At 47.0% G+C, this 12,445-nt stretch overlaps 2 protein-coding genes across 2 annotated transcripts in view; one reads left to right on the top strand and one right to left on the bottom strand.

Moving 5' to 3' along the window:
• PRR5L (proline rich 5 like) overlaps positions 1-12,445 on the bottom strand; it is a 137,009-nt gene that overhangs the window by 24,188 nt on the left and 100,376 nt on the right. Inside the window, exon 7 of the mRNA XM_082269807.1 lies at positions 12,154-12,294. Within this exon, the coding sequence (XP_082125933.1) occupies positions 12,154-12,294 (141 nt within the window). The remainder of the gene's footprint in view (positions 1-12,153; positions 12,295-12,445) is intronic.
• The window catches only part of RAG2 (recombination activating 2), a gene marked incomplete at its 5' end in the record, with an annotated part of 350,031 nt that overhangs the window by 281,062 nt on the left and 56,524 nt on the right, over positions 1-12,445 (top strand). The gene's annotated exons all lie outside the window — the stretch shown is intronic.

The following is a 12,445-nucleotide window of genomic DNA, read 5'->3' as shown; positions in this document are numbered from 1 at the left end:
GTCAGTGGGAGGAACAGTGTAAAATAACTGAACTGCTCCAGGTTGGTCCCCCTCAACACCAGCCTCTAGTTCCACATGAAGAGGTGCAGGTCCAGCTCTCAACCAATAAGTATTTTGGAGGACCACACTCAAATATGCAATTTAGCCTTGCTGGGTAAACCCAAATAAAAGGGTAGGTCTCTCAGGTGTGCTCTGTTATGACTAAGCGATTGGAACGTGAAACGCATCAATGCTGTTCCTTTCCTGTAGGTGCTGTATATGTGTCTGTATTAATCAACTTCCAATAAATTCCTGCAACCTTCTGCATATTTGAGTGCAGTCATCCATTTTTCCTCCAAAGTAATTCTTGGAAGGAATAGTTTCTAATCATTGGTGTCAGTGGGAGGAATAGTTTCTCATCATTGGTGTCAGTGAGAGGAATAGTGCCCCATCATTGGTGTCAGTGGGAGGAATAGTTTCTCATCATTGGTGTCAGTGGGAGGAATAGTCTCTCGTCATTGGTGTCAGTGGGAGGAATAGTGCCCCATCATTGCTGTCAGTGGGAGGAGTAGTTTCCCATCATTCAGCTTCGGGTGTGGCTGCAGGAAGGTTCTCTGGCTGTGTGTCTGGAGCTGCTCCAGGTGATCTGTTTGAGAGGGGAGTCTGGTAAAATCTCTCCCAGCTCTGCTGGCCCCTATCTGGGGAGGCCATGCAGGCCAGCAGGGCCTCTCCTGCTGGAAGCTCTCAGCCATCCCCTGGGCAGATGGATGACATACCTGCTCCTGGACAAGCCATGGCTGGGGATCTCTCTGCCCCTGGTGAGGATGAGGATACCGAGTCCATTCGGGAGCGAGTGGTGGCCGGGATCAAGGTCCTGAATAGGGAGAGAGACCAGCTCTACAAACTGAGAGCGGAGTTGAAGCGTCTGCGAAAGCAACGTGAAGGTTTGTACAGCCGCAACCGTGGATCTATGGATCCGGAAATCCAGTTGGCAAAGGTCCGGGTTCAACACCAGGAAACCATTGTGTCCATGATGGAAGGTAAAGAGGGGCCCTTTAAGGAAAAGTTTTGCAATGACCGCAGATTTGCAAGGATGGCAAAGATGGAGGTGGAGGAGGGGACCCCAAGTTCTGACCCCCTGCCCCCCCAAGGTGAGGTAAGCAACCCGTTGCCTTCTCAGGGCTCAGGAGGCATGCTGACAGTGATCCAGGCAGTGGAGTCTCCATTACGGGCGGATCAGCTGGTGTTTGGTGAGGAGAACTTTCCTGACAATGTGCCTGATAAGGTAAAACCTAGCAAGTCACAAGTGACTGATAAAACTATTTTTGTGCCATTTAACACCTTGGCTAATACTGATGTTTTGCCCAATGATACCCAGGCTGGTAATATTATATCCAGCAATACTTCAGCTGCTGATGTTTCCACTGAGGAAAAATTGCGTTTAAAAAATGACATTGCAGCAAAGGAACTACAAGAGCCAGAACAACCAGTTAACCCCCCTTTTGCTGAGTCAAAGGCTGTTTGTCCAGTCACAGCTGCTGTCTCTATACTGCAGCATCAGGACACCTGTGGTACTACAGCAGAAACTGTGATAGTGAATACTGATTGTTCTGACATTTCTTCCAACACAGGTGTTCTGAATAATCCTACTAATGTTTGTGTAATGGGAAATCCTACTGGCTCAGTACAAGCAATTAATAATAAGGATAATAATAATAATGTACCAGCTAAAGTTACATCGGTGTGGGGTCTTGGCCCTGATAAGCCTTCTTTTGCTCAGGTGGTACGCTCTGCTCCTGGTAATATTATTAAGCCAGGGCTGCAGCCAATGAGGAACCCTGCTTCCAGGCAGAGATTTACACCACAAACTGCCACTTTGAGCACCCCTGGTTCCGGTCTTGGGTCTCTGGCTTCTGCTGGGGGTCCAAGACGTAATGTCGTTATACTTAAATGGGAAGGTGGTGCAGTCTCTCCAGCACGGCGTGTGGTGGTGGATATGATTTTGGAGATGGGCTTTGGGGCGAATGACCTTTATGCCCTAATACATGTAGCTGGGAGCCGGGAGTACACAATCAGCTTCACCAGGCCGGAGGGTCTTGACCTGTTCTGGGAACGATATGAGGCTCGGTGCAGGTCAAGACCCGAATGGGAAGATCTGGCACCAGTTGCTGTTTCGCAGAGATCAACGGTTAAAAAAATAACCATCATCCTCAATAATGAGAGTGTTCCTGCTCGGGACCTAGAGGTCTGGTTAAGGAACTATGGTGAGGTTTTGACAAGGCTAGAAAAAATCCTTGATGAACGTGACATCTGGACCGGGGGTTGGTCAGTAACGGTTAGGTTGGCCAGGGATGGGAATGTTGTCCGTCACCTGCCCTCCTCGGCTTTCATAGGGAGGGATAGGATGACTATTTTTTATCCTGGTCAGCCAAAGCTATGTCACCGCTGTGGAGAAAAGGGGCATTTTAGCTCCTCCTGTTCAGCCTTAATATGTTCAGTATGTCGGGGACAGGGTCATGTGGCCAGGGACTGTACCCAGGCGATAAGGTGCAACCTGTGCCTGCGCCTTGGCCACCCCTACAGCCGATGTCCGGAGGCCTGGCACAACATGGAGAAGGAGGTAGTAGATGAACTGTTGAGGCTGGACGGGATGGAGGATGAGGCCCCTGGTGTACCATCCTCCTCAGCGGTGACTGACCCCCCAGGTCCTGTTCAGGATCCCTCCCCAGTTTCTGTGGCCAACCCTCCTGTGTCTGTAGGTATTCCTTCTGTGACTGTCTCTGTGTCCCCCCAGCCTACTGTACCGGCTCCTCTTGTGTCAGAACCTTCTAAGTCTGTCCCCCCTGAGTCAGTCTTGCCCCATGAGTCATCCCCTCCTAGGTCTGACTTAAGGGAAGGTCCCCCCCCACCAGGAGTGGTAGAGGGTACCAAAAAGGGTGCTGCGGTTTCCTCTGTAAAGAAGTCTTCTGTGAAGACTTCAAAAAAGAAGAAAACAAGAGATAACATCTCTGAATCTGACCTGCAGTACCTGGAGGAGAGAAGGAAGGTTGTGAGGCGGAAGAGACAGGCGGTGAGGACGGAACAGGGACAGGATGCCCCAGTGTCTGTCCCCAACCGTTCTAGGGCTTCTGCATGGGATATCTCCACATCTGGAGCTTCTTCTGAGCAAAATTCTGATTCAGAAATGGAATTGGAGGAGGCCTCAAGAAAGAGAGAGGCTTCTGGTGATGAGCAGCAGAGGGGAGCTAAGAAGCAATCCACCCAATAACCCAAATGGCGGTTCCCCCTCCGTTAAAAGTGGTGACAATAAATGTTGCCAGCATTAAGTCGGTAAGAGCTCGTTCTATGGCCTTCTTTTTGTTCAGCCAATTAGATGCTGAAATTTTATTTTTGCAGGAGACTAGGCTCACCTCCTTGGCAGATATTCATATGGCCAAGAGAGAGTGGAGGTATGGTCCATCTTACTGGTCTCTTGCGGCCGAGCCTTACGGCGGGGTGGCGGTGTTGTTTAAAACCGGCATGGTAACTGTCCGGCGGGTTATTGAGGTGGAGATTGGGAGATGTATGGTCTTAGACGTTCTTGTGGGAGGGCAGGACCTGCGCCTAATTAATATTTATGGGCCACACACAAAGTGGGACAGGAAATGCCTTTTTACAAGGATCAAGCCATTTCTTTTTACATCCCGGCAAGTGGTTTTTGGAGGTGACTTTAATACTGTGACTAGGCCCAAGGACAGGAAGGACTTCAACGACAGGCTGGGATATGATAGCGTTTTTTTAAATAGTATGGTTAGGGATGCTGGTCTTGTGGATGTGCACCTTCCGGATGACACAGGGTTCACCTTTCATCGAGGTAATAGCCAGAGTAGAATAGATAGGTTTTTTTTGAAGGAGGCCTCTGCTTTCTCACCCCCAGTGGTGCAGGCAGTGGAGTTCTCTGATCACTGTATGCTATCTGTGGTCTTGAATGCTTCAGACTTCCCTCAGAGGGGCAAAGGCATCTGGAGATTGAATTCGACTCTCCTTGAGGAAGAACATGTTAGACAATCCTTTGAGGAATTCTTTCAGGCACAGGTGACCATCCTGGACTTTTGTAGCAGCAAGGCTGAGTGGTGGGAGCTGACCAAAAAGAGGATTGCTGGATTCTTCAGGGGCCTAGCCAATAAAAAACAGTTTAATAGATACATGACCTACCAACGTTTGCGGAGGAAGCTGGATATTCTTGTCTCGAGAGGAGGAGATCCTGGGGCAATCTCTGAAGTGAAAATCCTCCTCAGGAAGTGTCAATATGACCGGCATACCTCTTTGGTTCTGGAGAGGGACTATGGGAAATACCACTCGCCTGACCCTTACCAGAACTGCAAACAGGGTGTAGCTGTTAAGATGGTCGTTGGCCTTAAGGATAGTACAGGTTCCTTGACAAAGTCCAGGTCAGGGATCCTGGAGGTCGTGAGGTCTTTTTATGCTGAACTTCTTGGGAGGAAAGAGCTTGACCGTGACAAGATGGAAAGCTTTTTGGACTCTACTCCAGGTCTAAATGGTGGAGATGTCCTCTTGATGAATTTGACAGAAGAGATCACAGTTGAAGAGGTGACGAGGGCAATTGAACAGCTTGCCATCAAAAAGTCACCTGGACCGGATGGTCTGACGGCTGAGTTTTACAAAGCCTTTAAGTCTATTCTGGCCCCACATTTGGTAGAGATTTTTAACAGTTGTCTTGCTGAGGGGGTGCTTCCCCCTTCCATGAGACTCTCAGCTGTGATTCTTCTTTCAAAAGGTAAAGATCCTTCGATGATTGAGAATTGGCGCCCCATTAGCCTTCTCAATGTCGATAGAAAGGTGCTGGCGAAGATACTTTTCTGGCGCCTATCGGCAGTAGCAGAGTCTTTGCTTTCTCGCCATCAGCACTGTTCGATCCAGGGTAGGAGCACCTTCACAGCGGTTTTAGCTGTCCGGGAGGCCTTGGAGCAGTGCAGGGCTGCAGGCTGGGGAAAGTATTTACTGGCATTGGATCAGGCAAAGGCTTTCGATCGTGTCAACCATGAGTACCTGTGGTTGCTCTTTAGTAAGTACGGTCTGCCGGGTGGTTTTGTCGATTGGTTAAAAGTCTTGTATAAGGGGGCAGAAAGCTTCCCTCTTGTTAATGGTTGGGTTGGACAGTCCTTTGAGGTTGGTTCTGGGGTGCGCCAGGGTTGTCCCCTGAGTCCCCTGCTCTATGTGTTTGCAATCGACCCCTTCATCAGGAGGCTAGAGAGCAGCATGTTGTGTGGGGTACCAGTGGGAATCCCGGGTGAGCCGCCTTTGAGGGTTGTTGCCTATGCGGATGATGTGTCAGTGATTGTCACTGGGACAGATGAAGCGGAGGAGGTGGTCTCTCTGACATCACGGTACTCTGAAGCATCAGGCTCCAAGATCAATCAGGAAAAGAGTGAAGTTTTTTGGATGGGAAAGGAAGGTGAGGGGTTTGATCTCCCGGACAACTTTCCAGTGCCCCAGGAAAATATTAAGATATTAGGCATTGAATTTGGACCTGGCGATTATGGCCTCAAAAACTGGGAAGGCAGGCTGGAAGTTGCCAATACTAAGGTGGTCAACTGGAAGAGATGGAAGTTATCTCTGAGGGAAAGGGTTGATCTGATTAAGACTTACCTGATACCGATCTTCTTGTATGTCAGCCCTGTCTGCATCTTGCCAGTGTCTCTCTATGCTAGGATCTATAGTGTGTTCTTCCAGATGCTGTGGGGGAACAGACTGAACCCCATCAAGAGGAATGTTACCTATCTATCCAGGAGGGAGGGTGGCTTGGGTATGGTCAACCCCGTTCTTTTCTTTTCACTGCTATTTCTCAAGTTTAACATTGGTAGTATGCTTACAGTGGAACCTCCTGGATGGGCAGGCATGTTTAGATCTTGGTTTAGGCCTTTTCTGCGACTTTGGGAAGAAGGTGGCCAAGTGAAGAATCTCAGGGGTCATCGTGGTCAGCTCCCAGCCTATGTCGCTCCGTGTCTGAAGTTACTGCGGCAGTGGCGACTGTCGGCTGAAGATCTCAGATCCGCTCCGAGGAAAGTCCTTATGAGCCGAGTCTTGAGCGAAGTCTTTCATGACCCACTGGCCTTAAGGGATTGCCCAGGCCCAATTTTGAGGGAAGGGTTAAGACTGATTAATTTGGCTAGAGTCCCCCTTAAATTCAGGGATCTGGCCTGGTTGTGCTTCCACGGGAGGCTCTATGTTCGGGGCAATTTGAAATTCCGCAGTGGGATGGATCGTGGTTGTCCTCGGGAGGAATGTACAGGTGAGGAGGAGACTATGGACCATTTTTTGCTTCGTTGCCCTTTTAACATAGAGGTATACAAACAGGTTGGGCGGGCCCTCGGTGTTCCTTTCCTCTCCAGGCTGGGTTATGCTGAGTGGGTGTACGGAGCATTCAATACTGGTGGGGGCTTTTGTTTGGATACACTTTTTTTAGTTAGTTTAGTAGTCCGTTATTACACCTGGAACGCACGGTGTCAGGTCACCCTTCGGCGTAAAATCCTTCCTGTTCAGGTGGTGGTGTGTGACATTCTGCATGAGGTGGGGAAGATTCGGGCGCTTGAGAGAGACAAGTGGGGTCAGAGGGCTTGGCTGAAGGCGTGGAGGGGTTTCAAGCCTCCCTGACTGCCAGGAGTCTCTTTCCCGGGTGTGGCTTTCTGTCTCTTATCACCCTAGATTTTTTCTTAATGCTCAGTTTTTGATAAATGGCTGCATACATAGGTGATGGGTTGTGCCTCTTAGGCCCTCTCTGCTGCTTTATGTAAATAGTTTTCTAAAAATGTTGGAAGTGGATTATGTATATATTGTATATATTCTGCACATGAATGTGTATTCCTTTGTTTTCTGTTGGAATATTGTACTATAGTTATGTTTTTTACTTTTGTATAAAATATGTTGCTTGATTCTTTTCAATAAAAGATCAATAGTCTCTCGTCATTGCGTCATTGGTGTCAGTGGGAGGAATAGTCTCTCATTATTGGTGTCAGTGGGAGGAATAGTGCCCCATCATTGGTGTCAGTGGGAGGAATAGTCTCTCATCATTGGTGTCAGTGAGAGGAATAGTCTCTCATCATTGGTGTCAGTGGGAGGAATAGCCTCTCATCATTGGTGTCAGTGGGAGGAATAGTCTCTCATCATTGGTGTCAGTGGGAGAAATAGTCTCTCATCATTGGTGTCAGTGGGAGGAATAGTCTCTCATCATTGGTGTCAGTGGGAGGAATAGTCTCTCATCATTGGTGTCAATGGGAGGAATAGTCTCTCATCATTGGTGTCAGTGGGAGAAATAGTCTCTTATCATTGGTGTCAGTGGGAGGAATAGTCTCTCATCACTGGTGTCAGTGGGAGCAATAGTCTCTCATCATTGGTGTCAGTGGGAGGAATAGTCTCTCATCATTGGTGTCAGTGGGAGGAATAATGATCCACTGTTGGTGTCAGCAAAAGGTATGGTGCTTCATTTTTGGTGTCACTTTCCGGTTGCGTGCTTTCTTAAAATTTCAGTTTTTACAGCAAAAAAATCAGTTTGATTTAATTATTCGAACCCGGAGTTAGTTCATGACCTGATAAACCACATGATTTTGTGGTAACGCTATCTTATGCAATACTAATAGTTTACCAATTCAAGTATTAAAATAGACTGAAATGGAAAGTTCAGGTCATAAGGTCATGTGTGCCAAACTTATCACCCATTTCACCGATCTCCTCACACTCACTGTCCAATATTTGAATCCAAACTTAAAGGGCAAGTGTAAGCATGTCTGAATGCAATATCAAAGTTTCTGTTATGTTGTATTACCTGTGAGAATCTATCATTGTAATGTGAACTGTTTTATGTAATGTATATTGAGTGAGCAATTCGCCCAAAGAGTTAGGGAAGGGTTAAAGGTTACCAACTCCCAGGTGTTGATGGTCTTGCTTTCTCTGTGGCCCAAAAATACAAGAGGACGTAACATTTCAGGGCTTTTTCCTCCACATGGGAACTAGCAAGGGAAGTGCTGCATTGTGTGATTCCTACTCAGAGGTGCCTCCCCCCCCCCCCCCAAAAAAAAAAAACAAAAAAAAAATTGAGGACTTTATGGACTTTACATTTCTCTGGGGTATAAAATGGTAGCCTGATAAGGGAAACATCCTGTATAGGAGAGGGAGTTAGAGTGGGGAAGCATTGACTGTAAAGAGGCTGTGTGCTATATCAACTGAATGCTTCTCAGTAAGTGCCCATTCGCACTACCGCGACTTGTCAGGCGACTGGTCAGCCTGACAAGTCGCAGTCCATGCAGTGCTACGGGAACCGTTCTAATAGGAGCGACTCAAGTCGCTCCAACTTAGAAAATAGTTCCTGTACTGCTCCAGGGCGACATCGGAGCGACTCGCATTGACATTATATGAAGTCCGTGCAAGTCGCGCCGAAGTCACGGTGCACGCGACTTCACAGGTCGCCCCCGAAGTCGTGCCGCGGCAGTGTGAACCGGCACTTAAAGTTCCAAGTTAACACAAAGGTGCCTGGTCTGAAGTTCTTGTAAAGGAGATGCATGTAATGCCGAATCCAAAGAACCAGGGCTTGTACAACAAAAAGTCAAATAATGAAGAGTGGAAGGAGGGCCACCATACAAGGGTTACGTGTGCAAAGGAGTTGACAGAAGACTTAGCTAACACGCTGTTGACATCAGCAACCGATGAGTGGTGAAGAGTGTTATTGCAGCAAGCCAGTTATTACTAGGCCTGGTGACAGTAACCCTGGTAGCGAGAGGGGTTGTTGAGCTGACTCCCTCCCCAGTCACTGGTTCCCTACACTTGGGACCAACATTGCGGCACAGGGAACCCATGCACCTAGCCTGGAGATATGAGAAGAATGGGAGAGTAAGAAGTAGATCCACTAAAGTGTTAAAGTTAATTTCACAACCAAAGGTCCACGCTGGGTAAATAGTGGGATCCTCACATTGTCACTGTGGGCGAGGTTATGACTAAGCGAATATAGTTTCGTGAAACGCGTCAACTATTTTCTGCCCTCCTGTCCCTGGTTTGTCGTTTTGGATTTTATGGATTTTCAATAAATGGTTTTTATCATCTTCTACTCTCAAGTTGGTGTGCGGTTGCCTACTTCTTAATTGTACAGCTGTCGGGATTACGGACCTAACCAGCACCCTTCTGATTGTCAGGACATTTCTACACCAGAGCAGTCTCTGCAGTGCTGTATTTTGGCCTAGGCCAACAAGGCCCAGGCCTAGGGCAGCACTTTGCAGGGGGGCAGCACAAAAGCCACCCCCCACTTGAGACTCTATTGACCACTGGTTGCTAGAGCCGCCTTTCTCACCCCCCCTCTCTCACCCCCCCTCTCTCGCTCTCACTCACCCTCTCTCACCTACCCCCCTCTCTCTCGCTCTCTCACCCCTCCTCTCCCTCACCTCTCTCTTTCTCTCTCATCCCCCTGTCTTATCCCCCCCCCCTCTCTCTCTCACCTCCCTTTCTCATCCCCCCTCCAATTTTAGTCTTGCCTAGGGCAGCACAAAAACAAAATACACCACTGGGTCTCTGTGCTCTCATCTCTGTTTGGGTGCCAGTCAAGGCTGTGCTGGCGCAGCGGGACATAGGCTCTGTGGTGTCTCCTCAAAATGCTACATTCAGAAGAGGTAGTGAACAGTGGTATGGGAAGAGAGCTTCAGAGTAAAGAGCTTAATGTGTAAAATTGAACTGTACGAGGCGGACGGCTCACTTCGAAGTTAGGGTGCTGCCTCAATGCGAATGATCACGTCTGCGACCCTGTGCCTATTTCCCGGGCATTAGCTAGCACGTTCACAAGGGTCCCCACATTGGGTGATGAGCCCCACCCACACAAGTGTACTGGCATTGGGTGCTCATTCGGAATTACCTTTTAATGTGTATGTAAAGCCAAACTTTAGATAGTCGAAGGACTAGAACCCCTTTCAGCTTTTTATTGTTGTCTGTTTCCCTGTTATGGATTGTCCCTCACCTACTGTCTAGTAAAATCATTGCTACTGGGAAATCTAACTATCAAAGGCCAGAAATAGATATGGATAGAATGAAGAGGGACTAGAACGTCTGTCAGGTTTTTTTCTGTTTCAATAGTATTTATTTGGTTATTACAAGAAGATGATATGCAAAAGTTACACACTGGGGCTAGCTTTGACAATTGTAACAAGGGTAATGGGCCATACACACTATAAGATTTTCTGAAGACTTTTTCCTTTAGACCATATAATAGGAGGTCAAACCTAAACACTTTCAATTTGTATGCAATCTGGCAGGCCCTTGCACTACATAGAAAAGGTAAATCTGAAGGAAATCTAACCACAAAAGTTGGATAGTGTGTATCCAGCTTTAGGTTGCAAAAAGAAGGCAAAGAAGACAAGACATGTAAAAAAAAAAACCCTCCCGAGAGCAGATATAACAGCAACAGATAGGCATGGTACCGAGGCCATGACGGTCAGAGGGTCCTAGGGATGTTCCCAACAATAACGGGGCCTCCCCTGGGCCCTGCAACATCCATATAGTGGTATAGTATGCATCCTATATAAATTCAAAAAAGGAAAGACCAAGCAGAAACCAAGGGATGGTTGGGGGGGAGAAAAACGGAAAAGGGGTTGCGCACCCAGCAGGTGGAAAAGTAAGGAAAAGCCAGGGTAGACTAGGGGGGAAAGGGGGTCAAAAAGTTAGAGGCCAAGAGAGGGAGGGAGGTTGGTAGGCCTGTCAGGTTTTTTTAATTCTGTGTGGATCCCTGTTAAAGATATTTACCCTCTTTAAATGTCCTTCCTGATCCCCAATGCCATCATGAACGAAAGTGAGATTCCAAAATCTGGGTGACCAGCAGAACAGGAATAGTGGGGAAGTCATCCAATGGAGACACTTGCATTTGTGACAACCCCCCCTCATATTGGAAAGATAGCCTTGAGTCAATAGGACAGAAAGTGAAAGGATGACTCCCAAAAGAGACACAGACGGCCAAAAAAATAACAGGGGGCTTAACCCACCCACAATGTATCCAAAATGAAAAAAGGGTTTTGACCTTAGATGCATAGTACTTTAATTACGTGCTTGCTGTGCCATATTTAGATTATCATACTTCCTATTTATATTTGTAAGTAGTCATCAGTATATTTGGAAATATGATTGGCAATCCCTGCTTTGAAACCCTGTTTATGGACTAGAATATATATACAGTATATATATATATATATATATATAAAAATATGTACATAAAGTTTTCATTAGGTTTCCTTCATGCCTGGCTTCACACCTTTCTGCTCTCATGTGTTACAGTAATGCACATTATGTAGCGCATTAATGTGTGTTACGCTAAGACATCCCATTCTTTTTAATGTGCTGCCAATGAACAAAATGAACGTAAATCATATCTGCACTTTTCTTTCTTTTTTTGTTTTTTTTTCAGAGCTGCAGTTTACTGACATGAAGGTGCACTGGGAAGCCATTTACAATGTGTGACTGGACCCCTAAAGGACTTAATTTTTACCAGCGACAAAATGTTTTCTGTTTTCAAAACTTCATACTATTTACCTGCATACTTTTGCCCACTTTTTCACCAATTTTTATAAGATAAATGTGGAATGTTTCAAAATAAAAATATTTTTTCAGTGTCAATAAATGGCGCTTTTCCACTGCATGGAACCGAACGGTTCGGCTCGCTTTTGTGCTTTTCCACTGCTGGTACCGCATGGTACGGTGTAGGAGCGGTTCGGTACAGTACGGTACAGCGGCACTTTTCCACTGCATGGAACAGAACGGTACGGCTCTCAAAAACAGTACCACCTGGATTGTGGTTCCAAGAGGTACCATACCCGGTACAATCCTTTGCATGCAGTCACTACTAGCCACTGATTGGTCAGAGAATCCCACCCACCCCGTTGTTATCCCACCCACTTAACTTTAGTACTACTTTAGTGGAAAAGCAAACCATACCGTACCGTACCGAACTGTTCCAACACCACACCATGCGGTACCAGCAGTGGAAAAGCAAACCGGGCCAAGCAGGGCCGAGTAGAGCCGAGGCGATACTTGCAGTGAAAAAGTGCCAAAATATAGCCTCATAATGTAAAATCTTCTTTCACCAAAAGTCACTGAGCCCTGGCATGGAGAACCATACTATTACGTCCAATCACCATCTTTCAATCCTACCTGAAGGACCAGCAGCATCTGCAGGATGGGCGGTGGGATCCGAGACTGCATCAGAGGTAGTGCTTTGTCCAGGTTCACCTTTAATAAGACCAAGTCCCTGAAGCCAAGCAGAGCAATTTGACGGATAGTGAGCTCCTGGCCCTGGAAGACAAGTACAAACATGTCAGTCTTATTGCAAAGAGCGACAAGGGGTCACAAGTGTCCTTACTGCAGTGATATGCAAAATTCCGGGACTGATCAGATTGCAATTTGCCGCAGTAAAAATAATCTAAGAAATCTGCATTGAAAAAAA

Source organism: Pelophylax lessonae (assembly GCF_965119305.1).
Source record: "Pelophylax lessonae genome assembly, chromosome: 10".
In the NCBI taxonomy this organism is placed as follows: Eukaryota; Metazoa; Chordata; class Amphibia; order Anura; family Ranidae; genus Pelophylax; species Pelophylax lessonae.
Note: the sequence above shows the minus strand (reverse complement) of the source record. Positions and strands in the feature narration are given on the sequence as shown.